The sequence below is a fragment of the Martes martes genome (genome assembly GCF_963455335.1).
Source record: "Martes martes genome assembly, chromosome: 12".
In the NCBI taxonomy this organism is placed as follows: domain Eukaryota; kingdom Metazoa; phylum Chordata; class Mammalia; order Carnivora; family Mustelidae; genus Martes; species Martes martes.
Genome location: NC_137900.1, coordinates 41,848,500 through 41,867,096, shown reverse-complemented (window position 1 = coordinate 41,867,096; position 18,597 = coordinate 41,848,500). Strand labels below are relative to the sequence as shown.

Genomic DNA, 18,597 nt, shown 5'->3' with positions numbered 1-18,597 from the left:
CATTTGCAAATGACATCTGATAAAGGGTTAGTATCCAAAATATATAAAGAACTTATAAAACTCAGTACCCAAAAAACAAATAATCCAACTAAAAATGGGCAGAACACATGAACAGATATTTCTTTGAAGAAAACATCCAGATGCCCAAAAGACATGTGAAAAGATGTTCATCATCACTCACCATCAGGGAAATGCAGATCAAAACTACAATGAGATATCATCTCACACCTGTCAGAATGGCTCAAATCAACAACACAAGAAATAACAGATGTTGGTGATGATGTGGAGAAAACACTTGTGTGTGATTGGTGGGAATGCAAACTGTGCAGCCACTTCAGAAAACAGTATGGACGCTCCTCGAAAAGTTAAAAATAGGACAACTTTATGATCCAACAATGGCAGTACTGGGTATTTACCCAAAGAATAAAAAACAAAAACAAAACAACACTGATTCTAAAGGGATACATCCACCCGGCTGTTTTTAACAGCATTGTTTTTAGTCACCAAGGTATGGAAACAGCACAAGTGTCTGTGGATTGATGAATGGATAAAGAAGATATGGTATCTATATACAATGGATTATTTTTCATCCGTAAAACAGAATGAAGTCTTGCCATTTGCAATGATATGGATGGAGCTAAAGAGTATAATGCTAAGTGAGATAAGTCATAGAGAAATAAATATGATTTCACTCATGTGGAATTTAAGAAACAGAACAAATGAGCAAAGGGGAAAAAAAGACAAATCAAGGAACACAATCTTAATTATAGAGAATGAACTAATGGTTCACAGAGGGGTAGAGGTGAGGGATGGGTTAAATAGATGATGGCAATTAAGAAGTGCCCTTGTCCTGGGTGATGTGTGGAATTGTGGAATCACTAGATTGTACACCTGAAACTAATAGAACACTGTATGTTAACTGGAATTAAAAACTAAAAAAAAAAAAAAAAAAAAAAAAAAACCAAAACTAAACGTGTACCTCTTTTTTACAGTTAGAATTGTTTAAGATAACTAGAAAATTTTATGCATTTGGGACAGTTTCTCTTTCTGGGTTATTTTTAGCAGAAAACACATTTTCACTTGCTAGTTGCCATATAATCTGCATTGGACAGAATGATCTGTTTTATGTTTGAAGCACTGATTCTTTACTACTTACAATCTGTGCCCACACGTTACCAGTACAACTTGTTGAAAAGTACGATTAGTCAATTAATCAGTTCCTATTTCTAAATAAAACCAAATTTGACTTGATTTTTATCCCCACCTGAAACTGCAATTATCACCTAGTTGTTGGACAGTCATTTGGTCACAGCTAAAATCTTTAGAGCTTTGCAAAAGGACATGGCAACTCTGTCATTATTAATGACATTAATGTTGTTAATGCTCTGCAAGAAGCATAAAGGCCTTGAATTTTAAATGATTTTTAAAATTTGATTTTTTCCCTAAGGTAATATATATACATAAGTAGTGTTGCCATATAAAATAATGGATGCCTGGTTGAATTTGAAGCTCAGATAATCAGCAAATTAGTGTTTAGTTATAAGTATGTCTCAAGAATTGTACACGATATGCTTATACTAAAAAATTAATTCATTTTCCTGTATTTTTATTTGCTAAGTTTCCTGTATTTCCTGTTTTTCTATTTGCTAACTATTCCTGTTTCCTGTATTTCTATTTGCTAAGTATGGCAATGTTATATTGATATAAAATTAAAAAAAAAAAAAACAAAAGACGGGGCACCTGGGTAGCTCAGTCAGTTAAGTGTCAGCCTTCGGCTCATGTCATGATCTCAGGATCCTGGGATTGAGCCCCACATGATGAGCCTGCTTCTCCCTCTCCCTCTGTTTGCCATTCTTCATACTTGGTGCTCTCTGTCTCCCTCTGTCAGATAAATAAATAAATAAATAAATAAATAAAATCAATCTAAGAAAGTAAAAAAAAAAAAGAAAGAAAGAAATACAGTGCAGAGTAAGTTTCTCTTAGTGTCCCAGAGCCCCCCACATCCCACTATCATTGTCTTTGGAAAACTTACAGAAATAGTCTGTTCTTTTACAAACATACATATTAATTCATTTACAGAAACATTTCCCTTCCCTTTTATACAGATACTAGCAACTTAACACATTGTCTTACACAGTCTTTTTTTTTTATTCAACAATGTATGTCCACTATATGATTTTGACGGTACAATATGGAAAATGTGTGTGATAAAGTGAGTGTGGGATTTGAATTCAGGCAGAGTTAAATTCAACTCTATGTTCTCTGCTTACTAGCTGTGTGACCTTGAGTAAGACCTGAATCTCCCCTTCATCTGTTGCCTTCTCAGGAAGGTAGAGTAATATGCGAGGCAGTGGAGGATAATGTGAAGAGCATGCAGGTCAGGGTCCCTGGTCCCAGGATGTCGTGCACAGCCTGCCCTTGTCCAGCACTATAGTGCTTTATAGGCACTGAGGTCCCTGAGCCACCTATGGTGTACCACCTGTAGTTCTGAGTGTCATGGCTGCTCTAACAGCTTCAGTTATACCCACATAGTATGTGTCTAAGGCAGAATTACATGGGCAGTAACAAGATGGGTCTAGTGTACAGTAGCTAATTTTTGATACTATTTGAATATGCCTATTTCCATGGTGTTGAGGGATTTAGCACCTTGAAATCTTGCAGCCTCTTTTTTTTTTAATGTACTTTGAATATTACTATAAGGAGGCTTATTTTTCTTGGAGATTTTTCTTCAGATCTTCGGTTTCAAAGGTGATTTATTTAAATATATGAACATTACATAAATGGTGACTATTACTGATCTTAACCTACCCATGGTTTCTAAAATACTTAGTTCTGAGTTGTTGATAGCTTTGTATGGATTGTTGGTTGTCTATACCGGTCCATTTCAGACGTCATGCACTTTGGTCTCTTTCTCTGGTTTCTCCTTGTGAAGCGTAAACTCAGCACAGTTTTGAACCTGGAAAGAGGGAGGAGAAGAGTAAGGTGAATCTTCCTCCTGTTGAGAGGCAGCATATTGTAGAAGTTAAATTTTTAGTTAGCTCTGGAGCCAAACTGCCTGGGTCCACATCTGGCTCCATCATGTACTGTGGTATGACCTTGGGCAAGTTGCTTCCTCTTTCAGTGCCTCAGTTTCCTTGTTTGTAAAGTAAGTGGCTTGTGTAAAGATTAAAGGCTTTCGTTGGATAACATATGTTTCAAGCCGTGCCCAAGATGTGGTGGCTGTTGTATGTTTGCTGTTACCACCCTTGCTTCTGCCCCAGCATTAGTGTTGTTACCTGTCCACATCTCATTTCCTCTCTTTACTGTCCCTCTGACTCATCATCTTCACTAGCTACCCTGAATTGTCTAGAACAGCCTTCAGAACTTGGCGTTTTTTAGACATGTATTGGATTTTTTTTACATCTTACCCATTGGCCATGACCCACAGTTATCACCCAGGTACCCTTCTGTTTCCACACGGTATTGAGGGGGTTGAAGAGGGAAGGTTGATGGTGGGGTGAGAGGAGAATTCATGCAGTTCAACACGTGTGGACTCTCTCTCCCCGTATCAAAATGTCTGTGGTTACAGATGAGTTTCTTTGTAGTTAGAGCTGAATCCTTAGGATGGGGTATAGGGCATGGAAAGGAACAGGTTTTTGTTGTTGTTTTTAACCTCTTATCTCTTTGTCATTGCTACTAATTATAAAATCTGGAAAAACTTAAAAAAAACACATTTTTTACGGACATCAGAGCAGAGAAGAGAAACTGTGAAACTTTTTTTTTTTTTAAATTCTGAAATCCAGAGGAATGGAGCTGTCATCCGGGAGCTAATGTCTGACTTGCTGTTGAATGGAGCTTTAAAAAAACCCAAAACAAACAAACGAAAACCAAACCTTTATGATAAGAGATTCTCTGGGGAAAAGAAAAGTAATTCTCTTTCCACATAACCGACTTGTAGATGAACTTTGGGATGACAGTGTTTTTCTCCGTGGGGAACTGCTTACTCTGTACTTTGTCTGCAGACTCCTCATAAATCAGTGGGTTTCTAAATCAATGGGCTACCTCCCCCTCCAGGTCATGAATACCGTTTGTCTTTCCAAGTTAATTTTTCAAAGGGGGGGGGAAGCTAGAGCTGACTTTATTGCTCCTAGCCAGTACTGATGTTTGTGGTTTTACTCCTCTAAAACTTTGAGTATCATTCGTTTGTGATTAGAGTTTTCTAGTTCTGGAGAGAGAGACGGTGACTTCACAGGGCATTGCAGCTAGTAAGGGGGCCAGCGGAAACGTTTTCCAGGTGATCACACTCCCTCAGTCTTGCTCTTCTGTGTCCAGTGTTCTTCCTCCCAGGCATGTATCAGTTACTGACCTTCCTTTTATTGGTGTATCCTTTCTTTGATTGGTTAACTGTCAGGAGTTAGTAAGTTTTTGAGAGAGGGGACCTAATAGTATGCTATCTTATGAAGTATCCCATGGCAATGAGAATAAAAATATGACTAGTTTATTTTAAAGATCTGCCTGTATTTTTCCCTATAAAACCACACAATGCCTGACATTGAAATGCTCATCTCTATGGGCTCAGCATTAATCCTGAATATGTATTTTCCAGTGTGAGTTATACTATGAGCTGGAAATTTTTATACTTTATCTCATTTTTTGAAGTATACCCAATGATTAAGCTTCCTAGGAAACTAAGGTTCCTATACTGTTATTTAGGTTTCAATTCCAAGTTAGAGCTGTTGCCCTCTTTTCTTGACACCAGGGAAAGCAAGTGTCAGTAGCAGAGCTGTTTGACTGTTTCCAATGGAGTTGTTTTAAATAGTGTATTCTAAATCGGGATAAGGAAAGTCAGTAAGAACTGTTCTCTGTTATTACACAGAGCTAATCACAGGCATTGATGGATGGTCTATGCATCTGCTCATATACATCACGGACTTCCTTTTGTCCCAGATGCATTTTCTGTTAAAGAGATAAGGGCAACTTGTTCCTTCTCAGACAAATCCTATTTCATCTTCCAAAAGTGAGGAAAATGGGTTGTAAACTTTTTTTCTCCATTGAAGGAATGACTGAGGTTTTTTTGCGAGGCAGAGGTTGGGTGTAACTAGGGAGAGGACATATAAATTGTTGGACAGCAAAGATGAGGTATGGTTAGCGATTTGGACATTGTCATTGGAAATCTGTAGCTGGTACTTTAAAGAATCTGGATAAGTATTATCAGAGAAAGAGGAGTCTGTTTGAGATGAAGGAGTTGAGAAAGTTTATTTTGAATGAGGGAGAAGAGAATATTATAGTGAGGAGGGTGTTTTGAAAGCCTTTGAAAAACCCTTCCTCCATTTAACATTATGCTTTCTTTTATTCAGTTTTTCATCCATGATTTAATGTATTAGTAGTTCCCATTGGTTCACATACTGCATGAGTGTCATAGTTTATTTCTAATTGGTATGTGTGTATGGTGTCCCCAGTTAGGACTGTGAGCAATCAAAGGCAGGATTACATCTTCTGCTTTTTATGTTTTAATGTTTTTGCCCACCGAATTTCTCATGCAGAGTCAAGTAAGTTCCTAAATCTGTGGGTGAGAATCTGTAAGTGAATCTAAGATTATAGTGATCTGTGTTGAGAAGTTCTTAAATATTTTGGATATGTCTGCCATCTTATTTAAAACACATTGTATGCCTTTTACCTTACTATGCTAGTATTACCTTTGAATAATTTTGAATAAATCCTAAAATGATTACTTCTTTTTTTTTTTTTTTTTTTTTTTTTTTTGCCTATGAAGCTATTTTAAGTTAAATCAACAAGATTTTAATGGCCAAAGGAATTGTGGTAGCATCAAGTACTTTTTATGTAGTTTTAATGTTGTGATAAAACATAACCATTCCATTTTATTTCTTTTCTCCCCAGAGTTCTGTTTTAGTTGCTGTTTAAAATCATTGTAGAGAAGAACACTGACCTTTGGGGAAAAAAATGTTAGAAACTATAGGTAAGACCTATTCCTTCTTATTTTTTTTAAGAACCAGAACTTTTTCCATTAGGATCTTTGAAATGGTTTTTCTACATAGCAGGATTTTGTCTAGTAACTTGGTTTTTTGAAGTTTTTATCCACTAGCATTACAGCAGGGAAATGTGTTTTTATATTTGGATGATCTAACCTGAAGTGCTATAAAAACAAATCATTTGTAAGCAAAAGATAAAGACATATGAAATGTTCTACCAATTATGAGTTTTAATGAAATTTAATGTAAACCTTGTTCTGATTTATGGACCCACTTCTGGTTAATGGTGTTTGTAGATAGCACCAGAAAGCTTAACAGTATTTTTAATACTGAAAGAAACTCATTGGCTTCTATATTTCAGGCAGTTAAAATCCTTCTTTTTTTTTTTTTTTAAGATTTTATTTATTTGACAGAGATCAGAGATCGCAAGTAGGTAGAGAGGCAGGCGGAGAGAGAGAGAGAAGGAAGCAGGCTCCCCGCTGAGCAGAGAGCCCACTGTCTGCTGGGATCATGACCTGAGCGGAAGGCAGAAACTTTAACCCACTGAGCCACCCAGGTGCCCCTGGCAGTTGAAATCCTACTGAGCTTTGCTTTTAAGTTGACCATTGGGCTATAACAATAATAATCATTCAGGCTAACAAACTTCAGTGATGATTTAAGGCAGTTTAATTTCTATAATGAGATAATATAGGTTGAAATACCCAAATTCATATGTTAATCTTTATTTCACTGCTCTTTAGTTTTAGAGAAGCTGGTTTGTAGAACTAGTTTCAGGCATATCATGTACACCCATCCCTCTCCTGGTGGCCTAATGCCTCGTGTTTTCCTGGGAAGTTTTGGGGTATGGCTATTGGAACATACCTGGATTTCACTTAGGTGCCTTGATGATTGCGGCTGGTGCCTCGATACCTGCATACTTTGGGGAATAGGAGGAGAAAAGGTGAAAGGAAAAGGAGAAGGAGCTGTTTTTGTGATCATGGGGATCATTACTCTGACTTATGCTCCTGGTACTATGCGAGCGATGAAAGTACATGGTGTGTGTTACCTTCATCCCCCATTTTATACTAAAGTCACATGCCACAAAGACTACTACTAGTCCACAAAGCAAAGTTCCTCATAAGAAAGTGGACAGTGAAGGAGAAATAGAGAATTATTGACGTTGTCACTTTCCAATCTTTATTTTGTAAGTTATTACTGACGTGCACAGCTTCCAAGAATTGGCATGGAAATTCACACCAAATTTGGATACTGAGATACAAATCTAGATACAAATAAGACCCAGAATAAAATTCTCATGCCTTTATCATTATTTACTTTTAAAATTGTACTTATGATTGGGCATCTCAATAGGTCAGTCAGTTAAGCATCCAACTCTTGATTTCAGCTCAGGTTATGATCTCAGGTAGTGAGATGGAGCTTTGCATTGGGCTCCGTGCTGGGCTTGGAGCCTGCTTAAGATTCTCTCTCTCCCTTTCCCTCTGGCCCTCCCCAATCATGCTCTCTCTCTCAAAAAATATAGATAAATAAATAAATAAATAAATAAATACTAAGAATTGTGCAGATGAGTAAATACTGTTTGTTTAAATTTGTGTATGCGTGTGAGCTCATGGTCAACATTAATTTATCCCTTGATTTCCCCATTTCTGCATCATCCCACATTTGGTTCTATAGGAAGTGTCTGTGGTAATAATTCCCACTCTTTGATTACTGTAATATGGCAAATGAATAATAGATACCGTTGTTACCATGATGAATCTGTTAGAACATATATTTGAATGGTCTTCATTTCTTTAAAACAAATTTGGGTTCACTTGTGAAAAAGTGAGGGAGAGTTTTAAGGACAGGTTTTTAAATGTGATTTGTCATAGAAAATCACCATCTGGTGGAAACATGCTTGTAAGTTGCTAGGATTATTAGAGATACAGTTATTCAAATACTTACTCTTGTAACTTTAATGCCTGATATATAAGGTGGTCAATAAATATTTGAATTATTTTGGTTTGATGCATATAGGGATATCCTATTTAATTTTGGGGAAAGAGAGTATTAACAAGTGTTTTTGAAGGGGTATATATTGTTGTGATATATTTTCAAGTGAATTGTCAAGTATAGAATGTTCCTTAATATACGAAACTGTTGTGTTTTGGATGTTATGACTCATCAGTGACATCATCTACATCCGATTATTAGTGAGTAAGTTATAGTTTTAATTTTTCTTAAATGTAAATAAAGTTTTTGAAAAAGTGAAAGTATCAGCATTTGCAAGTTCATGAAGTGTTTGGTTTTCAATAGTTTATATGAAAGAGTTGACAGCAGGCGTTGGAATTCAAATATACTCCATCTGAATTGGAGCAATGATGAGGTACTTGTGGCATACACTATAACCTGTTCTCTGCTTTCAGAGAGACTCTCTAACCAGAAACTTCAAGGTGTGAGGGACATAGTTCTAGGGACATTTTACAGTTCTGTTTTCTCTGAGTCAATTTTATGCTCTCGAAAACTATTCGAAAGGAATAGTTTTAGGATTTCTAGTAAGCGGGGTTTGATGTGTATCTTTTGAATCCTATTAGTGACCAATGCTGCTCTTTGGTTTAGACAAAAACCGAGCCCTGCAGGCAGCAGAGCGCTTGCAAGCCAAGCTGCGAGAACGTGGAGATGCAGCCAATGAAGACAAATTGAACCTTCTCAAGTCAGTCTTGCAGAGCCCACTCTTCAGTCAGATTCTGAACCTGCAGGCTTCTGTACAGCAGCTGAAAGACCAGGTAGGACACGATTCTCCCAAAGCCATGTTCACAGCAGGGCATAGATCTTGTGACAGTCTTGTGTTTTTCTGAAAGGCTGATTTTTGTATGTGTTAATGAACAGTTAATAAAGTCATTTAAATCTTCAAATGAGACATTCAGATTCACTGTGACTCCCCACCCCCAGTTATTTTTGTAATGGTTGTTGCTGTGTATTGTAGATGATCTGACATTGTGTTGAAAGCTGTGTGGATGCTGAAGCATGAGTCCCTACAGGACAAGGGGATGATAAAAATAAGTTTAGGGTAGATGGCTGGGGCCTTGGTTTCCATCCCACTGAGGCTCATTGTTCATGTGATCTTGCGCATTGGGATTCAGACATTCAGCACGCTTATAAGGTTTCAGATAAGCCTGGATTTGCATGTGTAATCATGTGTGTGAGGAAGGGAAATCACCTCTATTTTGACAGTAAAAGAAATAATTACATTGTCATCAGTTAGAGAAATTGCAATTCTCACTTCTTAAAAGAGTGTAAGTAGCAATTGCTTCCAATGACAGCATCAGATGGTGATAAACATTAGAACTTCTAAATGTAACACTGTTTTTTTTTCCTGTAAAAAAAATAAAGAGCATTAAAATTTCCTAGCATTTATATTAAAATTGAAATGTTACAATGACAGAACGAACACTCAAGTTAGATGTTCTTTGAACTTTCTTATTTTAATCACATTTCTCAGGTTTTTAAAAAAAAATGTTTTTCGAAATTGTTGTTATCCTTATAAGGCTTGAAGTCAATCTCATTTATGTCTTCATTCTAAGTTAGTTCTTATTCTAATGTTTTCAGCATTAATTTAATCACTATGATGACTTGCTAATAAATATTCTGCCTTAAAAGGTTAAAAATGAAATTTGAAGACTAGTTTTATAATTCAGTAAAAGAATAGCTCCAATTAAAAAACTGTGCCAAATGCAAAAAGAACAAATAGTAGCAATAGAGAAGGAATTGGTTTAATGTCACATAATTTCTTAACCTAGATACTAAAAAAAAGATATGCAAAAAAACAAAGAAGAATTTTTTAAAATATTTTCCCTAGTGAATTATTAGTTAATGATTTTAAAAATTGTGATCATTAATTAAGAAAAGAGTTGTTTTTGTTATATGTAGTTGTGTTTGGGTTTTTTTTTTTTTTTTTTTGCAAGTTATTGAAAAGATTGGTTTTAGGTACTCCTTTTCAGAATGAATTGGCAAAAGTTTGGAGAGATCAGTGTTCTGAGTAGAAGTGTAATTATGATGTGGAAGATTATCTGGTTTTTCAGAGAGAGTGAAGAAGTCGAACAGATGTCTTCTCCTTTTATTATATTATGTGAAAATATGATTAGAATGGGAGGAAAAGTTGAAACAAAAAGTACTACTGTGTTAGGAAATACGACTAAAGAAAGAACTAGAAGTATCCCTTCTAGCCCTGAAAGCAGGGGAGACCTAGGTTTATTGGTTGTTGACCTTGTTTTACCGTTTCCAAATAGAAGTAGGGTATGGGCTCTAAAACTTTGGGTCCCATGTGATTCAGCTGAAATCTCCTTGGAAACTCTTGAGCATAATGTTATCAAGCCAGGTACTCTGCGACCAAGGGCAGTTATTGATGAGAGATGCTGATGTATTTCAAGACTTGGGACATTGTGAGCTTTGGGCGTTCTATAGGCATGTCTCAAATGTCTTTGGACTTTTGGCTAGTTGGTCACCTCTTCAAATGCTGAAAGGGACCAAGAAAACCAGCTGGCTCGCACCCTGCTTATTTCAAATACTTAGTGAGTTTGAGTGATTTGTTTGTAATAAGGGAGGAGCCAGAACTGGAATGCGGTTTTCTTGCCTCCCAAGGCACAGTCTTTCCCCTTTTGTGGTTCTGCAGCCTGTCTCATATCTTCTTTTTCTTTTTTTCCTGAGGGTGGAAACTTGGCCCCTAGAGGTCAGGAGTTCAATTCTGGTGGAAACCATCCATATCTCTCATAGTTTCTGTGACTCTTCACTTTAGTCTTCATTTTACTGACTCAATTTCCTTTGTTTGTCGAACCATCTTTTTCTTGTATGACTAGACTTCCTTTCAAAACCTTGTATTATTTTCTGTTTTAAAGTTTAAACATAAATATTACAGACTTACAGTGTTAGGATTAGATTTTCTGTGTAGTTTACTACCTGTTAATTTGTTAATATTTATAATTTAATATTTAATTAGTGAATCTAGGCATGAAATTTGTTTTGTGCTTTTAAACCAGTAGGTACACCAGTCTGACCAGTGGCTAGCTTCTGTTTCTTATCTTTTACCTGAGTTATGTTTCAGTTGTGTAATTTTATATGCACCATGGGTACAGGTTAGTGTCTCCATCTTTTTTAGTATTACCAAAAACTTTGACTCCTCCAGCTTCATCATCATCCTTCTACATTTTAGAAAGTGAAAGGAGTGAATAATTGAAAAGCCTGAGGTAAATACAGCATATTGGAGAACGTGATCATATTGTTGCATTAATGACAGATGCTGACATGCCATGTTGAATTAAGCTGACTGTTTTTCCCCTTAAGATCCTTCTCATTATTTCCATTCAATAATGCGTAATTTTTCCAATTTGCTTCTTCAGTATTAAGACTGCCCTTAGAAATCAAACTGTTTCCCTTTGGCAAATTAAACATTTGACAGGTGTGTAACTGAGAGGGCAAAAAAGCCATGCCCTGAAGGGATGTGCTATTTAAATATTGTCAAAAATATTAACAGGTCTGAGAGCATAATTGATGCCTCTGTTTAATTCTGCCACATTGTGTATTGTTCTAACCGCCAGCTAAAAGGATGTGTGCTATTAAACCTGAATAATCTCTAATAGCTCCAGTTCCTTTCCTATTGCATGATTCCTGTTTAAGTGAGGAGGAGAAAAAAAAAGAACTGTGACTGTGTGTCAATGATCTGTCAGATGCAAATTCTCAAGTAGTGTCCTCACTGTCACCTAGTCATCACAGCTAATAACTGCAGGGCTCAATGCGTATTCATGACAGAAATCCAGCTATTGTGGGGGAAATAAACACGTTAGCAGTTTAATAATAGAAACTTGTCAGCCATGAGAATATTGGATTTGCATATTTATTCTGTGATGTTTCTCCAGTCCAGTAGAGGTGGATACGACTTTCCTGATTAATTAATTGCCTTGCCTTATGAATTGACCATAGACATTAAATTATATGTCTTTTTACCGTGAGTAGGAAGACTGTGAATTAAAATTACTAATTTCTGTAAAAATTTAGGATTAATACTTAGAAATTGACATTGCAGAGATTCTTTTTTAAAGCTATGGCGACTGAGACCAATTCTAAGATTGAGGAAATAATGTATATAATTCAGGTTACAAATGCTGCTGATATGGGAAACGAGCCTCAGGCCTCAGCATATTCTGGAGGTTTCTCCATGTCTGTGATTTCTGCCCTTTTTGGAGTATGCTATTCTATTATTTTGTGGCTGTTCTTGTTGTTCGATACTTCCATGCTCCTTGTTCATTCACTGTTTTCTCAGAAAAGTGTTGGCTTATATGCATATTATCCAAATGCATAATGTATACAAATTTAAGCCAGATTTTTTTCCTAAGTTTTTCTTTGGAAACTTTGTGACATGTCTTGAAATAATTGGAGAGATGTTGACTTAACGTAGAATCAGGTTGGAAGTTATTGTTCAGTGTTGATTAGATTAAGTGGATCCTCCTTTTTAATTTTGAAATAGTGTTCATGATATAAAATTTTTGTCTTATATTTCTATGCTTTTAAGTTTTACCTGTTCACATTCCCAAAAGAATTTGGAACAACTTCTGATGGCAAAATGTATGAACTAATGGTAGAGCTACAAAGGTAGAGCTAAACAAAGACCAAATAAAAATATCAGAGAACTGGATGTTCCAAGGACCTTCGATTACTAAAGTTGAGTATTTTCATTTAATTTAATTAATTTTCATTTAATTTCCACTCTTCAGGAGCAAAGACAACAACAATTATATAAATATAAGTACATATAAATATAAATATACACACACATAGACACATGGAGAGAGAGACAGAGTGCACTGGAGGGTTGTATATTGTCAGTGTGAGACATCATTCAGTGAGCCAAATTTTCCTTGGCAATGGGAGGGTCTTCTCATGGGTGCTTTTTTAGAAGGCTTATGATCATTTATTAATAAAGTCAGTAAAAATACTATGAATTTATTTATTCATAGTAAATTATAATTATAAATTATAAATTATTCATTTATTTATAAATAAATTCTCATTTATTTATTCTAGAGGAAGGAAAGAGAACATACATTTGTTTTATGTAACTAAATAAGAAAGTGAGTGCTATAAGGAATTATGAACTTTGACTACAAGAAAACTTTACATTGGAGGGAACATAGAAGATGGGTCTTAAAAAATGAGTAGGACTTCTCTGCAGTGAATGGGATAATTATTTCAGGTTGAGGAAACAGTGTTTGCGGGTAGAGAGAAGTTGTTCTCAAGTGAAGGTGATTGGGGCATTATAGCAATATGTGGAGACATTTTTGACGGTTGTAACTTGGGGTGGTAGGGGCCATGCTACTAGCATGGAAATGAGCAGACATCAGGGATATTGCTAAATACCCTCAGTGCATAGCCCAGCCTCCTAAAACAAAGAATTATTGGGTTTATAATGTGTGTGGTGCTGAGCTTGAGAAACCCTCATACAGAGTTATCTACAGATCTGTGTTATCAGGGCAACAACCTGTGTGTGGGTTCTTGGCAAGGGAGGAAACGTGGGAGCCAGATTATGAAGGATTTATTAAGGTAGAGTTTGTTTTTTTTTTTGCGGGGGAGAGGTTGTGTGTATGTTTTTCATCATTCCTCTTTTGCATTCAGCATTCTGTATCAAACTTTATTGTTTCAGGTTGAAAATTGAAAATTGTATCATCTTCTAATACTTCTATTAAATATAATATTTAACAATCATTTATATTTTCTCCACATTTTAAAAATTACAGTAAAACTGCCTAACACAATTAAGGTGAAGGTTTTACTAATATTTTGATAGATAAGACCCTTAATTATAATCATGAAATACATGAATTGTTCTTCAAAGAAATGCTTCTTCCATCTTTCTAAGAGTGAGGTAGACTGAGAGTGCATACTAAGAATACAGCATCACATCCTAATTACAATTTTAGTAATGGCTTTTCTGCTAAAGTGTACTGTACACCATGTATGTTTTTCTGATGCTCTGTCTTAAAAGAGGAACAGCCTTCAGAGAGCCTGGAGAAATAAGTAGTCAATTGCATATTTCACATTTTCACAGGGCATGCCTGGAGAGTTGCTGTTCCGTGGGTACTCATTTATAAAGCTGCTAAATCAGGTTCATGACCAAACTGTTGAGGTTTGTTGCTTTTAAGCAGTGGCATCATCAGCCCTGGTAATTTTTTATAGTTATATTTTTTAGATTGATGGAAAGATGAGAATTTTGATAACTGGGCATTTTGTTGCTCTGTTCTGACTTTGGTAATCAGAAGGATATGGTTTTGTAGATTCGTAGTAGGGAGTAGAAATGCCTGTGTTTCCTCAGCTTTATTACTTATATAAATGGCAAAAAAATCACCCTTCTCTCTATGGTTTCTAATTTGAGACTAAAATGGAGACGATTCATCAGTAGCCATGCTGTCAGTAAAGGGGGAATAACTGCTGTCTCCCAAGAATGCCTGGGTTAAACTATGACTTGGTGGTGTGGGGGGAAGAAGTACAGAGAGAAAGGAAACATGCCTTGACCCCAGTAACAGGAATTATCTTAAACGGGAATGGAATTCGTCCAAGTTGATGTTGCTTGTGAAAATGAAAAAATATTTTCTTACCCTCAAAATGGTTTTACTTTTATGATAGAGCATTGCAACTGCCTAACAGGAAAGTATTTGTTTCTTGAGACTTTAACATACATTATCTAGGAGAAGTTAAAAGAGAAGGAGTGATTCTTATGTTTTTACATTTACCATAGAGTTTATTTACTGTAGGAATTTCAAATACTTTATTTTTGGTACAATAACAGCTTTTAAGTGTTTGTTCCTTTAACCGAAAGTTTGTAAATATAGAGCCTTTGAGGGACTAAAATTCTTGTTTTATCCTGGGCAAGAAGGCACTGTTCAAGCTTTTTATACAGTGCTGGATTAAAATGCAGCACCATCTTGCTATTGGGTATGCATGTGTGTCTAAAACAGCAAATGGTGCTAATTGTATGGTGTTTTTGTGACAAAGTTAAATGGTCTTTGGAGAAGAGGGAAGAATGTGAAATTTACTGGGTATAACCTAAATGAGGTTTTTAACCTGAGAATTTAAGAACAATAGAGGTTGATTTACATCTGAAGCTCTATAACAAGAATAACCACCATCGCCTATAGGGAGATCTCATGTGCTGTGGATATTGTCTCATTTAACTAGTCCATCACCTACATGAAGTGTGCATGATCCTCATTTTATCCAAGAAGAAATTGAGGCTGAGAGACGTTTTGTAACTTAATCTGGACTGCACAATTATTCATTGGTTGATTTAGAAGAATGTATGTCTCTCATACACTGTTTCTAAACCCTTAGTTCTCTGCTGTAAAGGAACAAATAGGTTGGGAAAACAGTTATTAGCATTCCTTATTATGCACTTAATGTTTAGTAAAATCAGAATCATTAAGATTTGCCATTTCTCTTAAATTCTCCCCCAAATTTTAACTAGAGGACCTTTTTAATATAAACCAGAACTTTCATTCTGCTTTTTAACTAATTATGCTGGCTTTTACAGTAGATTGTGAACTGAGTAGGATAATAGTGGAACGAGAGACAGTGTGACAAAGTACCATCAGTCTTTATGTGCCTACTTCTGTATATTTAAACTTGTCTGTAGGGTTTGGTTTTATTTTTCTCTAAGCAGACTGTGAACTGTGAATCAGTTTTATTTGTCTCGTAGAAATGTGGGACTGATAGAAAAAACACTACAAACATTCTAACATGTTGTTCATCTAAGTTTCCAATTTCTCTCTCTTTTTTAAAGATTTTGTTTATTTGAGGCAGAGAGAGTGTGCATGCAGGTTGGGGGGGGAAGGGCAGAGGGAAAGGGACAAGGAGACTCCCTGCTGAGTTCAGACCTGCCATCTGCCCCCCTACCCCATGCACTGCTCAGTCCCAGGACCCTGAGACCATGACTTAAGCCGAAGTCAGATGCTTAACCAACTGAACCACCCCAGTTGTCCCCTAGGTTTTCAGTTTCTAAATTTCTTTTTGTCTTGGCATTTAAGGTATATTGATTTACTTAATTTGAATACTTGCACCCCTTTGATGAAGAAAATTTCAGCATACTTTGATAACAATATTACTTTTGGTCAATCTACGTTCTATAATTTTTTTCCCTTGGAAGTTTTGCTAAGAAAGCACAGAAGTGTTGAGATTTAAATAAAGAAAAGACGTTCTGCAAGTACACATCGACACACATGCCTAGACCCTGGTGTATATGCGATGTTCCACGTGCCATTTGTTCTTACCAAGCATAAAAAGGAGTTTTAGAATTAAGTGCATTTCATATTTGTTTGAAAACCATTTACTAATTTTGGGATATAATCATGTCATATTCATCTTTGACTACTTTGTACCTAATATGATATTTTACTTAAGTCCAATAAATGATTGCTTAATTAAGAGATATATAAGTATTCATTAAATTCAGAACTGTTGTGCATCAGTAATTATCTTTTCTTGCCAGAGAAATATTTTTTAGTGTAAATAAATTAGCTAAATAACTGAAGTTACTTTGAAGACCTCGTGTTTTTCCTGGTAACCATACTGGAAGGAGGCACCACTCATCATCATCATCATCATCATAGTGTGTGAAATGCTTACTGTGTCAGGAGCTGTTGTAAGTCCCTGTTTCATCACTGCACCAGTACTCTAAAGTGGTAGCTAGTAGGAGATAGATGTACTAGATAATGTTATTTTCCTTGTTTTATGGATAGGGAAATGGAAGTACCGGGAGGTTATATGCTGGAGCTAGTGTTTAAATCTAGGCTGGCTGACTTCAGACCCCAGGGCTCTGTCATTTTTGTTTGACTGTCCTTGTAAACAGCGTAATGAATATGACTGAATATGACTGAAGGATATCCTGGTGATTTGAGGCCTTCGTTGTGCTGATCTCAGATGCTGGCAGTGTGGTGGGATAGGATTTGGAGACAGACACAGCCCAGATGTGTATTGTGGCATTGATATTTATCAGTAGATGACTTTAAACAAGAGTTTATTTCTTAGAGTGAGTATATATATATATATATATATACACACTTAACTTCACTGAACCTCTTTTTGCCCCTCCATTAGTTGTAATATGGAAACTAAATAACATGGCTCTAAAAACTCTAAAGCATAGGCAGGGAGCTTACCAAGCGTTCAGTATTGATTCTCTTCTTGGTGCTTCCTCCTCCTATTAAGATTTAATATTCTAAGGCAGCAGATCTCAAACATTTTGGTTTCAAGACCCCCATTACACTCTTAAAAATTGCTAACGACATCAAAGGGCTTTCATTTACATGGTTTTATACATTGGTATTTCTCAGGTTAGAAATTAAAATTGAGAAGTATTTTAAAATTTATTAATTGACTTGAAAATAGCAGTAATCTGTTGCTTTAAAAATTAGAAGAGTGGCATTGTTTTACCTTTTTTCACATCTTTTTAATGTTGTTTCATAGAAGACTGGATTCTCATATCTGCTTCTGCATTTGATTTGTTTGGATTTGCTGTTTTAGTTGGTGTATATGGAGAACATGTCATGCAGATATTTAGCTCGCAAAGGGAGGAGGATAGCCTTTTTTGTGGATACTCTTCTTTGATAGTGCACCAGAACTATTGGTATTTTCTTTTTTTTTTTTTTTCTTTTTTTGAAGATTTACTTATTTAAGAGAAAGAGCACATGTATATAAGCAGGCAAGTTGGGGCAGGGATACGGGCAGAGAGAGAGAGAAGCTCAAGCAGGGTCTCCACTGAGCATGGAGCCCAAATGGAGCTTGATGCAGGGCTCCATCCCATGACCCTGAGATCATGACTTGAGTCTGTAACCAAGAGTCAGATGCTCAACTGACTGAGCCATCCAGATGCCCCTATTGGTGGTTTCTTAAAGTTTAGTTATATGGCAGAATCAGAAACCAAATCAGTGAACATTTTGTACTCTATTATAATAAAATCTGTCTTGTGCTGTCAATATTTTTTCAACCATGCATAATTTTATAATAAATTAGTCATTTGGAAAATTTGAAAAACAGGAAAATTATGTTTCACATTACATTATATAATATCAAAAATTTATACTTGCTAACCATTGCTTCTGGTATTATCAATAGTCTTTAAATTATGGAAAGGTGTCAAGCTCAGGCTGGCACATAACAAGTTTTCCAAAGTTCTAATTTTCACTTGAAACCTCAAATTTTACTATTGGCAACAATTACTGTCAGTTGTTTTCCTTAAAGTGAAAGACTTGGTTTATTTTTGAGAAATTGTCTGCCGTATACCAAGTTTGTACCTTTTTTTTAACTTTCATTTGTTTTTTTTCAAGTAATGTGGTGCTCATGAGACAAATAGGTAGTTAGCTTGCAACTCAAAAAATAATGCTTTTCCTCTAGATGACAGTTGTTATTTTTTTTCTTTTTTAAAAGATTCTATTTATTTATTTGTCAGAGAGAGGGGGCACAAGCAGGAGGAGTGGTAGGCAGAGAGAGAGGGAGAAGCAAGCCCCCCACTGAGCAGGGAGCCAGGCACAGGGCTCGATCCCAGGACCCCGAGACCATGAGCAGAGCAGAAGGCAGACACGCTCAACCAACGGAGTCACCCAGGCACCAC

At 36.1% G+C, this 18,597-nt stretch overlaps 1 protein-coding gene across 1 annotated transcript in view; it reads left to right on the top strand.

Moving 5' to 3' along the window:
• Positions 1 to 18,597, top strand: part of MPDZ (multiple PDZ domain crumbs cell polarity complex component) — a 156,602-nt gene that overhangs the window by 20,097 nt on the left and 117,908 nt on the right. The window contains exons 2-3 of the mRNA XM_080819599.1: positions 5,878 to 5,956; positions 8,565 to 8,731. Of these exons, the coding sequence (XP_080675725.1) occupies positions 5,941 to 5,956; positions 8,565 to 8,731 (183 nt within the window). The 5' untranslated portion in view covers positions 5,878 to 5,940. The remainder of the gene's footprint in view (positions 1 to 5,877; positions 5,957 to 8,564; positions 8,732 to 18,597) is intronic.